Below are 15,411 nucleotides of genomic sequence, written 5' to 3' on the forward strand. Positions count from 1 at the left end.
ATACACCTAACATATTCGAATCCACGGCTGACGAGGTTATTCCTATTCCCGAATTAAATTATCATCGCTCAACGCAGACGTCACGTAAGCGTATCGTGTAAAATCACAGATGACAGGGCCAAGTGGGTCACAGAGCAGCAAGACTTTTTCATTCTCAACTAGCGCGCTGGTAAGAAAAAAGAAATGTGGTCAAAATGGGTCGTGATAAAATCGAGGGAATGGAACCGGCAAAAAAGTTATCCAAGACAATCATCCGGTCCCTAAGAGAGACAAAACCCACACGCACCGTTACAAATTTCAGTCTTCCGTCTAGTCTCCAGCAACCCAACGAGCAAGCGACAGAGATGGCTGCGGAGGTGATCTGTTGTGGGACCAAGTTCTGGCTGTATGTGCTTATCATCATAGGGCTGGTGTGCTTTGCCGGAATGATGGCTGGGCTGACGCTGGGCCTCATGTCTCTCGGCCTCGTGGACCTCGAGGTCCTCATGAAGTCCGGTCGTCCTCAGGATCGCAAGCACGCCGGTAAACTCATACTCACTCTTAATTTCATTGTTTTTTTACTTTATTGTTTTTTGCTTGCCTTTTCGAGCTCATCTCTCAAGTTTTAAGACGAAGTAACTCATAGAATTTCGCAATTTAATACTTGTTACTTTGGGCCTTCTATGATCATCTGGGTTCTGAGCTAATCGGTGATGACGACTATTTCTCTATAGAATCCATTCAAAGGATAGGTGGTGTTAATATTCGCTGCAATTAGCTCAGTTGGGCTTATTGTGGTTCTGTGGAGGTTTTAGTTGGAAGGTGTAAATGATCAAGTAACAGATGTAGCTTGTTCAGCAGTTTTGCCTGGCTTTAAGAGCGGTTTGTGGATTGAAAATGATATAATTGGTTTTTCAAGATGTCGGACACTAGGCAAAAGTACTAGATGACTGAGTTGATTGTAGACCAAGTCAAACCACCAATAGATGACTCTATGAATCTGCAAAAACTAGTTTATGTTTAGAGGTCTAAAACTAGTCTGATTTTGGCAGCTAAGATTTATCCAGTGGTAAAGAATCAGCATCTGCTACTTTGTACACTTTTAATTGGCAACGCCTTGGCGATGGAGGTAACTACGTGATTTTGTGTCCTTATATTGGCATTCAGTTCTGTTTTCTTACTAATCAATTAACGGTTCTTCTGATATTAGGCTCTTCCTGTATTCTTAGACAGTCTTGTGCCCCCTTGGGCAGCCATTGTGATATCAGTCACTCTCATCCTCGTGTTTGGGGAGGTGGGTTGTTATAATAACTTATTATTAATTTGAGAAGGTATATACATACAAAAGATATTCACTTCTATTTCTTTGTTCACATTACTTCAGATATTGCCACAAGCAGTCTGTACTCGCTATGGATTGACTGTTGGGGCAACAATGGCCCCGTTCGTGCGTGTTCTTCTTATTATTTTCCTCCCAATTTCTTATCCAATTAGTAAGGTGATCTTAATATGTGAACTCACGTAATGATTACCACGACTCTAAATGTATGTCAAGTTGTGTTATGCATCTTAGCTGAATATATGCTAGCCTATCATGTTATTTTCTCTATTCTAAATATGTTCTGTCAGCAGGTTCTGGATTGGATGTTAGGTAAGGGGCATGCCGCCCTTTTAAGGAGAGCAGAGCTAAAGACTTTTGTGGATTTTCATGGTAATGAGGTATATAACTCAACTAAGCTCTGGCTTGTAGCAAATTCACTTTAGGCACTATATTGTTAGGAACTATACTAGTAGTCTAGTGGCATATGTTAGGAAATTTTATGTTCGGACCTATGTTTTAACTCTCTGAAAGTCCTCCTGTTTCCCATGTTCGCTGATTAAATATCGGATATGCATATGATTTATTATTTAGGCTGGGAAAGGCGGGGATTTAACACATGATGAAACTACCATCATCGCTGGGGCACTTCAGTTGACTGAAAAGACTGCAAAAGATGCCATGACTCTCATATCAAGCGCATTTTCCCTTGATCTGGATGCACCTCTTACTTTGTGGGTTTGTGGATTCCAGTTTGTTCTCTCTATCATACCTTATGCATTCTTCCATGCTTCTAAACCTCTCTCTCTCTCTCTCTCTCTCTCTCTCCAGGGAAACACTGAATGCAATAATGACAAAGGGTCATAGTAGAGTTCCAGTTTATGCTGGGAATCCCAAAAATATTATTGGACTTGTTCTGGTAATGTCATTTTGCCTTGATTATATACTTTTGTCAAAGCTGAAGTGACGCTTCATGTCTGACCGAGAAAAAAAAAAGGGTGAGGCTGTGCGAAAACTTATCAGTTCAATCTCATCTACGTTCAGGTTAAGAATCTCTTGATGATTGATCCAGAAGATGCAGTTACTTTGAGAAAAATGATGATAAGAAGAATTCCTCGGTATGATAGTACCACATTATCTTTTTCTCTTTTGTCATCTGATAGAAGACATGAGTTCCTCTGATTTTGAGGGGTTCACACACCTGAGATAGTTCATTTCACCATCTGTGTATTATTTCTTGTTGGGCCGGAGCTGGATTATTCTTGACTGAGCTTTTCATTTGTTCCACAGGGTTTCGGAAGACATACCTCTGTATGATATTCTAAATGAATTTCAGAAGGGTCATAGCCACATTGCTGTTGTATATAAGGATCTAAATGGGAGAAGGGAAGCATTAAAGAATGGCAAAGAGGGTGAAACATCTGTGTTTAAGGATGACTGTAAGATGCAAGGAGGCCAATCTGAGGCTTCATTGAAGAAAGGTGTGTGCATACGTTGTATTTTTTTTTCCCTCAACATTCTCAAGGGGTATTCCTGATATCACTGCCGCTTCTTATTATGTCTGCCATTTCAACTACGTAATTTGTGTTTTTGGGAAATTACCAGATGGAAAAGTGGGTTCAAACAATGCTCAGATAGCAATGGACAATGGTGACGGAGGTCAACAAAATAAAAAAAGCCCACCAGCTACTCCGGCTTTTAAGAAACGACACAGAGGTTGTTCGCATTGTATTCTGGACATTGAGAATACTCCTATCCCAGTTTTCCCAGACAATGAAGAGGTTGTAGGAGTAATAACCATGGAGGATGTCATTGAAGAACTTCTTCAGGTAATGGTGGTGTTTGAACATGTTAGATTTATATATTATAGGAATAAGTATCTGAATCTGTTTCTGCAGAATTTTACTAAAGTTGCAAGTATTATATGGATACTGGATTTTTGTATTCATAATTGTTGCATATGTTGATGCAAATTGTAAATTTTTCCTTATGCCAGGAAGAGATATTGGATGAAACGGATGAGTACGTCAATATCCACAACAGGTAAGATTTAAGTGATTTTCACCTGCACATATTAGCACCATGCATTTCCTGTTAAATCATCGGTGCCCTGTCATGGTTTGGGTTTGTCCATCATTCTGCTTAGAGAGCAGGACAGCAGAAGTGCTGAAACTTCCCTGCTTGGCAAATGAAGGAAGAACACATTCCCCTTTGATAATACCTGCTACTTTGGGAACACTATCAAAGCTTGGAAAGAAAGATGATAATAATTCTTGGACATGCAGGATTAAGGTCAATATGCATGCATCTCAGGAAAAGGATTTTCACTTGAATTCACCTGAACTCCCAGAAGGGTCATCTGCCACTCCAACGATAACATCATCAGTGCCTACAGATTCAGGTTCTACTCAACATCAAGACTGCTAAGGTGGCTACTATCGGTCCCATGCCAACAAGCTCACATACCCCAACACATCAAAGGTTCTGAAGGTGACATGTCGAGGGATCGGTGAGATTTGTCATTGTTTTTTTCCTCGTATGAGTCAAATTTAGATGCAGAAAAGCCAAATTTTAGTTAAAAGCTCACGTAAAATTAACCAAGACTACATACAAGTATGGTACTCTAATTATGTAGAAAGAGAGACTCCACTCCATGTTTGATCAAACCCACGGCTAAGACATCTCTCTCCTTGTTTTTTATTTTTTGAATGTAAATTCTACTTGAAGTGTTACCAAAAGGGAAATTAATGACAGGCGCGGAACATTTATTTGATCTATGCATTTTGGGAAGTGGATTAGGGTTCTAACAGCAAGCCCGTGATCCAAGAGGCCCACTCGTACAAGGAGAGACCTATATTTGGTGCAAATCGAAGCATGTTTTTTCAAAGATAATAAAACTTAAAAAACATTTTCCCGACAATCGTATTTCATGTTCACGTGTTTGCTTTCTGCAAAAGATAACGGAAAAAAGAAGGAAGAAAAACTAGAGGAAGATTGTGAGACCAAGAAAGGAAGATAAATTAAATAATACAAAGCAAAGCATTCCAAAATCTACCGTTAATTGGCAATGTAAACGATTTTCGTTTTATTTATTTATTTCTAAATTTGATAACTACTTAAAATATCTTTTGAGAGTTATGTCAAGAAGAAAAAGGAAAGCAAACGACTTTTCAAAAATTAAAAGAAGTTAATTTTTCTTTATTTTGCTAAACTTTTAACGACTACAGTATAACAAACAGTTGAGAGCATACCCCTTGCTCAAACCCGAAGGAACCGGGAATTTGATTGATTGAAGATCCAACTATGAGTAAAAATTGATTTGGCAACTAAAACTTAAAAATACAAAAAAAAAAAAATGGACTTTTTATTTTTATTTTTTGAAGCAATCTTAGAGCACAACGCACCACAGCGAAACTTGACGGAAACCCAACACTAGTGAAGCTGGTCCTTCCCCTTGATGGCGTTAGCTTAGCTGCCAAACGCAAATATATCTGAGTTCTTCCACATGTGACATGCTTTCTTTGCTACTCTTGACTTCGAGCCTCCAAACATTTAGCAGCAGAAATGGCCAGACAATATAATTCTGTCAATCCGACATAAATCTATGATTTTTAAAATTTCAAAGGTTTATTACTTTATACTTGATTATGCTTATTTCCCCAGATAACTCGTTCTTTCACTTTTCATTTTTCTTTTTGTTTTCTGGGTGACGGATAAATTTCTCCTGCGTTCTGTGTTTTGGATAATATACCCAAGTGAAGCTCTTCTTTAATTTCTCGCCTGAAAGAAAAAAACAAAATGAAGCTAATCTATCCGTGTGCTTCAGATTATAAATTCTTTCAGGGGTGATCTTGATGTGGTTTTTGTCTGCTTTGATCCAGACAGTGACTTTTCCATTTGGGTTCCCTCAGTTTCAGTTTCAGCTTCTCTTGCTTTTCTTTTCTTTTTTTAGAAATACACCATAGATCTATCTTACCTCCTGCTCCAGATTTTTGTCAAGTTTCCGTTTTTAGTGAGTTTTTATACTGCTATCTTTCTTATTTGATATTCTATCTCATTTTGGCGGGGTTTGTCATTTGGGGTTCAGATTTCATTGTTTAGTTAGAGTGATGGCCGTAGCTCGGTTTGGCCGCCAAGTAAAACGCCCAGGTGGGTTCTGTATAAAAATGACTGCGGTGGCCATCGTAGGCCTCTGCTTTATATTCGTCTGGTCTATGTTTTCTTCTTCTTCCTCCTCTGTGACTACTAGAATAGAAAGCTTTGACAACATAGGCTCGCCTCCTGGATCAAGGAACACATGGGTAAACATTCCTGCTACACAATCTTCTATTAAGGGTGAGGATGAGAAAAAGTTCAATGGGTCTGTGACTTTGTCTGCCCATGAGCATAAATCTGAGAAGGACCAGAAAGAAGTAGCAAATGTGAAAAAAGGGAAAGGTAAGAAAAAGTTACCAGAGAAGGTGACGAAGCTAAAACATGGCTCTGAGGAATCTGAGAGTGAAGATTCAGAAAAGGAAAAAGAAGATGAAGATGAAGAACGAGAAGTAGTGGATGGAAAGGAAGAAGCTTTGAATGATGAAGGTGAAGTAAATGGGGAGGAAACAGGAGGGGAAGGTGCTTTCATTGTGTCACTGGATCAGGAATCTGAGGAGAAGCTGGAAGATGACGGTGGTGAATCGGAAGAAAGGGGGAAGAAGAGATATAAGATTAAGGGTCCATTGTTTGATCCCAAAGCACATTATCATTGGAAATTATGTAGCACAAGGAGCAAGCATAATTACATTCCCTGTATTGACATGGAAATTACCACTGGAAGGCTGCAATATAGGCATACAGAGAGGAGTTGCCCGAGAACAGAACCAATGTGTCTCGTACCTCTTCCTCGTGATGGTTATGGTAGCCCAGTCCCCTGGCCTGATAGCAAAGTAAAGGTATATGCTTGGGGTTTCGATATGTTTTTCTCTTGTTCTATTGTAGTGCATTGAGAGTTAAAAATATTTTCTGATATTTTCTTTTTGTAACTTCTCATGTTTTGCAGATATTGTATAAGAATGTGCAACATCCAAAACTTGCTGCATTCATCAAGGAGCATAGTTGGGTGATGGAGTCTGGAGAATATCTTACTTTTCCTCAAAACCAGTCTGAATTAAGGGGTGGAATTCTTCACTATCTTGAGTCCATTGAAGAGGTGAACTTTCCTCGTTGCCGTGAATTTGAGTTGTGCTGAATCTTTATGATCCTTCTTTTATTCCAACCTGAAATAAAATGATATAAATTGGACAGGATTGTTTGGGTAGATAGACAATTTCTCTTTCAGACATGTGTTTTTATATATGAAATAGCACCTTTGAAAATCTTATATTTCTAGAATAAGGAGTCTAATTGCTTTATGTCTACAATTTTCTTGCATCCTAGTATTGTGAGAGATGGGAATTTTTGAACGCGGCGGCTATTTACAGATTGAAATTAAACTCCACCATACACATATACTGATATGCATATATATGCTTTTTATCTCCTAATAGTAATTTAATGCTGTCAGTCCTACCATAAATAGCAGTTTGAATTTCATTTCATTTGATAGATGGTACCAGACATCGAATGGGGAAAGAATATCCGTGTAGTGCTGGATATTGGTTGTACAGATTCTGCCTTTGGGGCTTCTCTCCTTGATAAGGATGTCTTAGCATTGGCATTGGGCTTGAAAGATGACCTAGTTGACCTAGCTCAAGTTGCCATTGAGCGTGGTTTTCCTGCTTTAGTTAGCCCTTTTGGAAATAGAAGGCTACCTTTTCCTAGTGGTGTTTTTGATGCTATTCACTGTGGAGGGTGCACCATACCTTGGCATTCAAATGGTTTGAGTTTACCCCTTTTTTTGTCCCTGTCTTTCAATTTTTTTAAAATCTTTTCTTAAATTTTCGAATCCTACTTCAAGTTGCATTCGTGTGGTTTTCTTTCATTTGCAGGGGGTAAGCATCTTCTAGAAATGAATAGGATTTTAAGGCCTGGTGGATACTTTGTCTTGTCAACTAAACATGACAGCTTTGAGGATGAAGAAGGTTTGCCCTATGCTGCTATTTATTTACTTTTTTGATATGCTTGAAAGCTGGAACAGTAGACTGTTTGCTTGGAAAATCTTACTGTTTATACTATTCTTGCGAGGAGTGATTTCCTTAGTTAGTGCATTTAGATCTGTTTGCTTGCCGGTATTAATATATTTTTACCCTGAATGCAACTGTGCTGAAAATTTGAAATTTTCATTTCTATGGAACTGCAACCTTCTTAGTTAGTGCATCTAGATCTGTTTGCTTGCCGGTATTCATATAATTTTATCCTGAATGCAACTGTGCTGAAAAATTGAAATTTTCATTTCTATGGAACTGCAACTTGTTTTATTCCAAGGTTATGGTCCACTTGTACGGATTGACTGAAAGACCTGTCTCTAATTACTCTGAAGTTATATGCAGATCTATGCATTGTATTGTAAGATAGCTTTGAAGCCTTTATAGACTCAGATCCTCAATTAATTTGTTTACGCTTTTCTAGAGTTGTTCATATGAAGTTAACCCGAGACTAGTATTTACACTTTCTGTCTAACAAGGTTTCTTGGGCTCTTTGATATTGAATAACATGTGGCATTTTTTTTCTTCTCGTCCAGTCATGAGTAAATTGGCGGCATCTATCTGTTGGAATATTTTGGCACATAAAACTGACGAAGTCAGTGATGTGGGTGTCAAAATATACCAGAAACCGGACTCAAATGATATATATGAGTTGAGGAGGAAGAAATATCCACCTTTATGCAAGGAAAATGACAACCCAGATGCAGCGTGGTAAGCTTAAACAAACTTGCTTTACAATATTCATTTTCGTGGTTTTAACATTATGTCTGTATTCATTCTGGGTTCGTTAATTTGGTATATGGAATTAATACGTTCATTGTTTTTGCATGGAGGACTACTTTTCAATTTATTCGATTTGGAAAGCAATTGTTGTATCTATATATAGAAGGAACACTTAACCTTACGTGCTCCTTAACAGGTATGTTCCTGTGAAGACTTGCTTGCATGCCATTCCATCTGCTATTGAACAGCATGGGACAGAGTGGCCAGAGGAATGGCCCAAGAGGCTCGAAAGGTATCCCGACTGGTTGAGTGATAAAGATAAGTTGGTTGCAGACACCAAGCACTGGAAAGCCATTGTTGAAAAATCCTATCTCACTGGACTGGGTATTGACTGGTCAAATATTCGAAATGTGATGGACATGAAAGCCATCTATGGAGGGTATGTAAAGAAAAACAACTAAATGGTGTCTTTCTCTCTCTTTTCCATAAAAAGTGCATCAAACTTGGTCATTGAATCAAATTGTAATGTTCTGTATGCAGATTTGCTGCAGCCCTCTCGCAACAAAAGGTGTGGGTGATGAATGTGGTCCCTGTCCATACACCTGATACACTTCCTTTCATATTTGAACGTGGGCTTGTTGGCACCTACCATGACTGGTGTGAGTCTTTTGGTACTTATCCCCGATCATACGACCTTTTGCATGTCGATCATCTGTTTTCACGGCTTAAGAACCGGTGAGAGTCAACTTCTCCACTCAGAGTTCTTTCATCTTGCTTATGCCACTAATACATTCCATCATAACAACCAATTGAATTTGGAAGATAGCTGCAGCTAGTTTTTCAGTTACATCTTGAATACTACTATCTGTAGGTGTAAGCAGCCGGTATCGATTGTTGTTGAGATGGATCGCTTGTTACGGTCTGGAGGCTGGACAATTATACGTGAGAAAGTTGAGATACTGGAACCCTTGGAGGGCATATTGAAGAGTTTGCATTGGGAGATCCGGATGACTTATGCTCAGGGAAAGGAGGGCATATTATGCGCACAGAAAACTATGTGGCGGCCTTAAACTCATACTGCAGAGCCTAAAGTCATAACACTATGAAAGCTGGCGGCAAAGCCATGCTTACTGCGGGATGCTTCATTTTTCGAGCGAAATATACAACCTGCAACTGGTGGTTATTGTGAACACAGACACTAATTTTGATACAATGATACACACCACTTGTTTGTAAACTATGCTCTTATTGTTGTAATTAGTAACTATAATTTGTGGGTAAAATGCCCATAGTTGTAAGTCTCAAAGATGAATGTAACAAGTTTTAGCGACTAATTTTTATTGTCCTCCTCTATTTTTCGTTTCAATTTTCCTTAATTATATAACAGGTTGTTAGCATATAACACGTTATTAGCACGAGGAATAATAAGAACAAATAGACCCCCCAAAATTCGAATCATATTTTGGGCCGAAAAAGTTTGCGTACCCAAATTCCAATCGCATTCTTCAGGCTTCCTCTCTCACTCTTCGCGGCTCTGAAATTGAATCACTCTCACGGTCGCATGACTCTTATTCGCGCCTCCTCCACGGCACTCAGGTGAATTTCCTGAAAGGACAAAACCAGAAATTTCATTTCCCGCCATGTCCCTATCCTCAGTCCCAGCACGGCTCACTCTCCTAGCCCTCCTCTCAGCCACCACCTTCTACTGTTTCTACAAATCACGCCGCCTCAAGCAACTCAAACTCTCCCTAAACCCTAACCCTAGCTCTTCTCCTCGCAAAGGCAAGCTCTTCTTCATCTCCCAAACGGGTACCTCCAAAGCCCTAGCTCATCGTCTGCTCGATCTTCTCACCTCCAACGGCCTCGCTTTCGACCTCGTCGACCCCAACCACTACGAGCCCGAAGACCTCCCTAAAGAGACCCTCGTCCTAATCATCGCTTCGACCTGGGACGATGGGAAGCCGCCGGCGAACGCCAAGTTCTTCTCCAATTGGCTCGCTGAGAGCGCGGAGGACTTCAGAGTGGGATCACTGTTGCTTTCTAATTGCAAATTCGCGGTATTCGGCGTCGGAAGCCGAGCCTATGGCGCTACGTTCAATGCGGTGGGAAAGGACGTAGCAAAAAGGATGAGGGCGTTGGGCGCTTCTGAGATATTTTCAATTTGGGAAGGTGATGTGGATGGTGGTGATATAGACGAGGTCTTTGAGGCTTGGAGTGGGAAGGTGCTGAGGTTTTTGAAGGGTGGTGTGGCTGAAAATGGTGGGGTTTTGAGTAATGGGGTTGGTGCTGAATGCGAAGCTGAGAGTTTTGATGGGTCAGACGAGGATGAGGAGGAGGAAGATGATGTGGAGTCGGAGGTTGTTGATCTTGAGGATATTGCAGGTAAAGGACCTTCAAGAAGGAGGACAGTGACGGTGACCAAAACTAATGGGACGGTGAATGGTCAAAAAGAGATGGTCACTCCAGTGATTCGGGCAAGCTTAGTAAAACAGGTTAGTCAAACTCTTTCTGGAAGATTTTCAGTTGTGTAATTGCCTTTTAGGATTTGTATCCTGATGTTTGGCTTTGATTTTATTTGTGATAAAAATCCAGGGGTATAAAATTATAGGTTCACATAGCGGTGTCAAAATCTGTAGATGGACAAAGTCACAGCTTAGAGGTAGAGGAGGTTGCTACAAGCACTCATTTTATGGCATAGAAAGTCACAGGTAACTGAAAATTGTTCTAGATTTTGAGCAGATTTTGCACCATCCTTTCGCATATGTGCATGTCTGTGTGACTGTGAATACATGTCTTATGTGCAGATTTTTTGCTTATTATTTAACTGTTATATATCAGTTTTCATGAAGTGAAACATAAGGCCCAGCTTACAGTTTTCATAATGTATAGGTTTGTTGTTGTATCTGTATTACATAAGCTTTATGTAATGAGCGTGAATTGCCAGTCTTTTTATAGCTTATACATTCAAATTGCTATATATTACATAGTTTCATGTACTTTTATATTGGCAGTCTTTTTATGTGTTTCACATTGCCTCAACCAGCAGTTTAAATTTGTCAACTTTTGAATGGAACAGGTGCATGGAGACAACCCCTAGTTTGGCATGTTCAAACAAATGTGTTTTCTGTTGGAGGCATCACACAAATCCTGTTGGAAAGAGTTGGCAGTGGAAGATGGATGATCCATTAGAGATTGTAAATTCTGCCATAGACCTGCACACAAAAATGATCAAACAAATGAAAGGAGTTCCTGGTAAATCTTGTGTGTGTTTTTGGGAAGAAATACTTCCTTGGATAATGGACTAGGTGTTTTGAGTTCCACAAGCCTGCCTGACTCAGTGATGAATTAAAGAAATTTTAGGCAGACATGATTTTGTACTGGTGATTTTGTTGGGTTCCCAAACTATTTGGTTATACTATCATCAACTATCCAGTAATTGACTGAATGCAGTTAACTGTGATTCATAGTTGGTATCATCAACCTTGAATTTCTCCTTAGTAATTCTTTTTAAGTCGTTGATGTCCAACTGCTGAACTAATTAAATCTTGAGTTCTAGATTTGTGATTTCTACTTTGGATCTTTTAATAAATCCTTAGGAAATTTAATACAGTCTAGATCCACTAAGTTTATTGTTGTGAGATATCTTCTCCTGCAGGTGTTACATTGGAGCGATTAACAGAGGGTCTCTCTCCCAGGCATTGTGCCTTATCACTTGTCGGTGAACCTATCATGTATCCAGAGATTAATGCACTTGTAGATGAGCTGCATCGGAGACGGATTTCTACGTTTCTAGTCACAAATGCTCAGTTTCCTGAAAAGATTAAAATGCTGAAACCCATTACACAGGTTTGTGTGCCCCTGTTTTATTGTCTTACATCACAGTATTTGTGTATTTTTTGGGAATTGTTTGTTGACTTCTTCTATGCATTCAGTTATATGTAAGTGTGGATGCTGCAACTAAAGAGAGTTTGAAGGCAATTGACAGGCCACTTTTTGGGGATTTTTGGGAGCGATTCATTGTAAGTATCTGATCCACTTGAAACTTTGAATTCCCAATTTTTTATGCCTTTCTTAGTTTTTTGTATGCCCTGAAGTACCAAATTTTTTTACCGGGGGTATTTTGGTACATAATATTTTACTAATATAACTGGTTCAGAATTTTGATTCTCATGGAGCTCGTTCTTGGATAAAAAAAATATGTTCCAACCTATTGTCAGAGTCTAAATTCTGTATGAGTTTCAATAGTCAATCAATGAAACAGTATCTAAAAAATCTTATTGGCACCATTCAGTTTCCTCTGGTATGATTTAGTATTTTTGGTGTTACTTATGTGCATGCTTGAATTTTGTTGCCAGGATTCCTTGAAATCTCTTAAGGAAAAACAGCAACGAACTGTTTATCGCTTAACTCTGGTGAAAGGGTGGAATACAGAAGATATTGATGCTTATTATAACATCTTTAGCATTGGAAATCCTGATTTTGTTGAAATCAAAGGAGTTACATATTGTGGATCGTAAGTTTTCTTTTCTTTGGTTTCTAAGTAGTCTTATCATTTAAAATGGTCGAGTTCTATAATCAGAATGATCTATGGACAGGTCTGCTACATCAAAGTTGACCATGGAGAATGTGCCATGGCATGCTGATGTTAAGGCTTTTTCAGAGGCCTTGGCTTTGAAAAGTAACGGGGAATATGAGGTGGCATGTGAGCATGTCCACTCATGTTGTGTTCTCCTGGCAAAAACTGACAAGTTCAAGATCAATGGCCAGTGGTTCACATGGATAGACTATGAAAAGTTTCATGATCTGGTGTGTGCCTCTTAACAATTATATACTCTTTAAGAGTGCCTTTTGGGTGATAATATTTGTTCATTCATCCGTTCTTGTGGAAAATTCAGGTGTCTTCCGGAAGACCTTTTGACAGTAAGGATTACATGGCTGCCACACCTTCATGGGCTGTTTATGGTGCAGAGGAAGGTGGATTTGATCCGTATCAGTCTCGATACAAGAAGGAGCGTCATCACAGATCAAACCAGTGACGACCAGATTTGGATCAGTATGGAGTTTTAGGAAACAGTTTTGATTGTAGTTTTACTTCTTTGAAACAGTTTTGCACAACATGACTACACTGATATAGGCACAAGTTATTGTTGAAATGTTGAAATAGTTTACCTTCCTTGTATTCTAGTTATCCTCTGCTTGTTTTTGGGAAAATTTCTCTGTGATGCTTTATGTTTCAGCGAAGTCTTTAAGTTTTTCTATACACCCTTCCAGTCGAGTCGACGAAAATGTTTTCCCTGTGCCCCTACCGTGTTGTCAGCTCAGCATCCAATTTGGCTATATTACCCTTTGAACCTAGTAGTAATATTTGGCCATGTATCCTGCCTCAGTGGCCCCTGTATTATTATTGCTGAGGTTTTTTTTTTACTAATTATGTAATTGTTGTTCGCTGGGTCATTCTATAAATGGAAAATTGTCATCTTCCGACCCCTCCAAATATCGTACACGTCTTTGACAAAAAAAAATATCGTACACATCTTTACACGTCACCCACCTTGTTCATGCATTATTAATATCATGTTGTTTCCTCCGGGTGTTTATTTAATAATTTATGATTGCTACAAGGCAAAGGAAATTATGTCATATCAGTGAATTCATTTCACGAGCATGGTACAGTCAATTGTAGATATTCCCATTCATGAGAATTTTCAGTTCATTTTCTATCGAACAGACCGCCCAAAAATTGAAAAGAAAAAAAAAAAAACTTTCAAAAGATTAGCCCGACAAAATGGAAGGCCCATAAATGAAATATTTTGGTATCAATCACATGATCATTGAACTTAAGTGAAGTTATTATTCAGATGAATTATGTGGTTAATATAAAAGTTGACATCTATGATCCATATATGATATATTCCCTATAAAATGACTCGTGTCTTCATCTCTCTTCAATCTTGTTCTTGTGCGTATAATAATGTTCTTGTACGCGAAAAACAAAGATGGAAAAAAAGGGGTTTTAATAAGTTCAGTAGATCACACGTTTGCCGGTTTGAAAGCCGTCTAGTTTACACTGTTGATGCCGATTTGAAACAGCCATTAATTTTAGATTTAATTATTGTTTTACCTCTTGAAATAGGCACTCAGTCTCATTTTACTAATAAAATTGAAAATTTCTTACTTAATCCCAAAATCTCTAAATATTGACAATTTTCTTGTTTTACCACTTCTGTTCATTTAACCCCACAACACCATTAAATGGTTTTCGACCAAAAAAAACTATTAAATGGGCTGACGTGGCCAGTGGCAGAGCCACCCAAGGACCAGGGTGGGCCCAGGCCCTCTCTCAATTTTTTTTATGTTCTCATATTTTTACTTATATGTTTGCTTCTTGGAGTAAAAACTCTTTTCTTTTTTTTTCTCCTTCTCTTCCTCTTTTGATTAATTTAAGCTTTGTGAATTCCCCTTTCCTCCATTTTACATGTCTAAGTAGGGTATCTTAATATTGAAATTTATGAACATATTTTGTATTTCTTCTCTTTGTTGAAGTATAAATTGTTAAATTTTGAGTCTTTAATAGTGTAGATGATGAGATTAATATTCAACCATGTTAAAATATGAAATTCAGGACAATAATGATTGTAATAGATGGATAAATTATTAATTAGTATGAAATGATATTATTAATTTATTAACCTATTTAGCGCTTGAGGACTCCTATTCGAATTATTTTTAAATTTTTTGTGAAGAACCCCCTCTAATGTTAAATTCTGGCTCTGCCACTGGATATGACATATGCATTTAAATAATTTTAGCTATTAAAAGACTTTAATTAAGCCTTGATGAGATGTAAAATCTCCATATACATCAACAATCAGAAATCGCAATGTCTACGGACCATCGAACTTACCAAAACTCTAATCCTATTCAAGCTCTATCATCCTAATATATATTTTTTTTTTTTACAAAAAAAAAATTACTTAAAAATAGATGAAAAAAAAAAAGGCGGCCTGCGATGACATTGCGCAATTTAATTTGCTTTCGTAGAAAGTGTCATACAACCCATCGCGCTTCAATTAAACAGTGGCTGGTTTGAGTTTATATTCAGGTGGGCACAACAAGTTGACGAGTGGAAGCAGGAACCATGGACCCCACCCCAAAAAAAATAAAAACCACGTACAGACGCCCATCCTTCTCTCTCATCTTCCTCGAACAAAGTTTCTGAAACAATAAAAGAAAATTACTTTATATTATAAATTGGACTTTTCTTCTTTT

The 15,411-nt window shown here is 38.4% G+C and overlaps 3 protein-coding genes across 3 annotated transcripts; all 3 read left to right on the forward strand.

Annotated features, from left to right (window-relative positions):
* The first annotated feature begins 169 nt into the window (after positions 1–169).
* LOC117614209 (DUF21 domain-containing protein At1g47330) lies at positions 170–4,072 on the forward strand. Its single transcript, XM_034342934.1, has 12 exons — positions 170–522; positions 1,032–1,108; positions 1,190–1,273; positions 1,364–1,477; positions 1,612–1,698; positions 1,892–2,031; positions 2,129–2,216; positions 2,342–2,415; positions 2,588–2,778; positions 2,903–3,126; positions 3,294–3,340; positions 3,583–4,072. Exons 1-12 carry the CDS (start codon positions 195–197, stop codon positions 3,722–3,724), a joined length of 1,596 nt encoding a protein of 531 aa, XP_034198825.1. The 5' UTR covers positions 170–194; the 3' UTR covers positions 3,725–4,072.
* A 550-nt stretch (positions 4,073–4,622) lies between these two features.
* On the forward strand, positions 4,623–9,373 carry LOC117625498 (probable methyltransferase PMT28). The gene is made up of 8 exons (XM_034357047.1): positions 4,623–6,228; positions 6,336–6,485; positions 6,882–7,152; positions 7,264–7,356; positions 7,956–8,130; positions 8,339–8,581; positions 8,683–8,877; positions 9,014–9,373. The coding sequence occupies exons 1-8, from the start codon at positions 5,407–5,409 to the stop codon at positions 9,210–9,212; spliced, it is 2,148 nt and encodes a 715-aa protein (XP_034212938.1). The 5' UTR covers positions 4,623–5,406; the 3' UTR covers positions 9,213–9,373.
* A 129-nt stretch (positions 9,374–9,502) lies between these two features.
* Positions 9,503–13,618, forward strand: LOC117625506 (S-adenosyl-L-methionine-dependent tRNA 4-demethylwyosine synthase). The gene is made up of 8 exons (XM_034357053.1): positions 9,503–10,634; positions 10,735–10,850; positions 11,219–11,394; positions 11,798–11,988; positions 12,075–12,161; positions 12,498–12,655; positions 12,738–12,948; positions 13,038–13,618. Exons 1-8 carry the CDS (start codon positions 9,783–9,785, stop codon positions 13,176–13,178), a joined length of 1,932 nt encoding a protein of 643 aa, XP_034212944.1. The 5' UTR covers positions 9,503–9,782; the 3' UTR covers positions 13,179–13,618.
* The last annotated feature ends 1,793 nt before the right edge of the window (positions 13,619–15,411 follow it).

This window comes from Prunus dulcis, chromosome 1 (genome assembly GCF_902201215.1).
Source record: "Prunus dulcis chromosome 1, ALMONDv2, whole genome shotgun sequence".
Classification (NCBI taxonomy): domain Eukaryota; kingdom Viridiplantae; phylum Streptophyta; class Magnoliopsida; order Rosales; family Rosaceae; genus Prunus; species Prunus dulcis.

Bases quoted from the DNA above. Each gene is read 5' to 3' on its own strand.
- LOC117625506 (XM_034357053.1), top strand. From the start codon at position 9,783: ATGTCCCTATCCTCAGTCCCAGCACGGCTCACTCTCCTAGCCCTCCTC. The intron at 12,162-12,497 runs GTAAGTATCTGA...TTTTGTTGCCAG, and splicing joins ATTTTTGGGAGCGATTCATT to GATTCCTTGAAATCTCTTAA. The intron at 12,949-13,037 runs GTGTGTGCCTCT...TGGAAAATTCAG, and splicing joins ATGAAAAGTTTCATGATCTG to GTGTCTTCCGGAAGACCTTT.
- LOC117614209 (XM_034342934.1), top strand. From the start codon at position 195: ATGGGTCGTGATAAAATCGAGGGAATGGAACCGGCAAAAAAGTTATCC. The intron at 1,478-1,611 runs GTGATCTTAATA...TTCTGTCAGCAG, and splicing joins TTTCTTATCCAATTAGTAAG to GTTCTGGATTGGATGTTAGG. The intron at 2,416-2,587 runs GTATGATAGTAC...TTTGTTCCACAG, and splicing joins ATGATAAGAAGAATTCCTCG to GGTTTCGGAAGACATACCTC.
- LOC117625498 (XM_034357047.1), top strand. From the start codon at position 5,407: ATGGCCGTAGCTCGGTTTGGCCGCCAAGTAAAACGCCCAGGTGGGTTC. The intron at 6,229-6,335 runs GTATATGCTTGG...CATGTTTTGCAG, and splicing joins GGCCTGATAGCAAAGTAAAG to ATATTGTATAAGAATGTGCA. The intron at 8,582-8,682 runs GTATGTAAAGAA...TTCTGTATGCAG, and splicing joins ATGAAAGCCATCTATGGAGG to ATTTGCTGCAGCCCTCTCGC.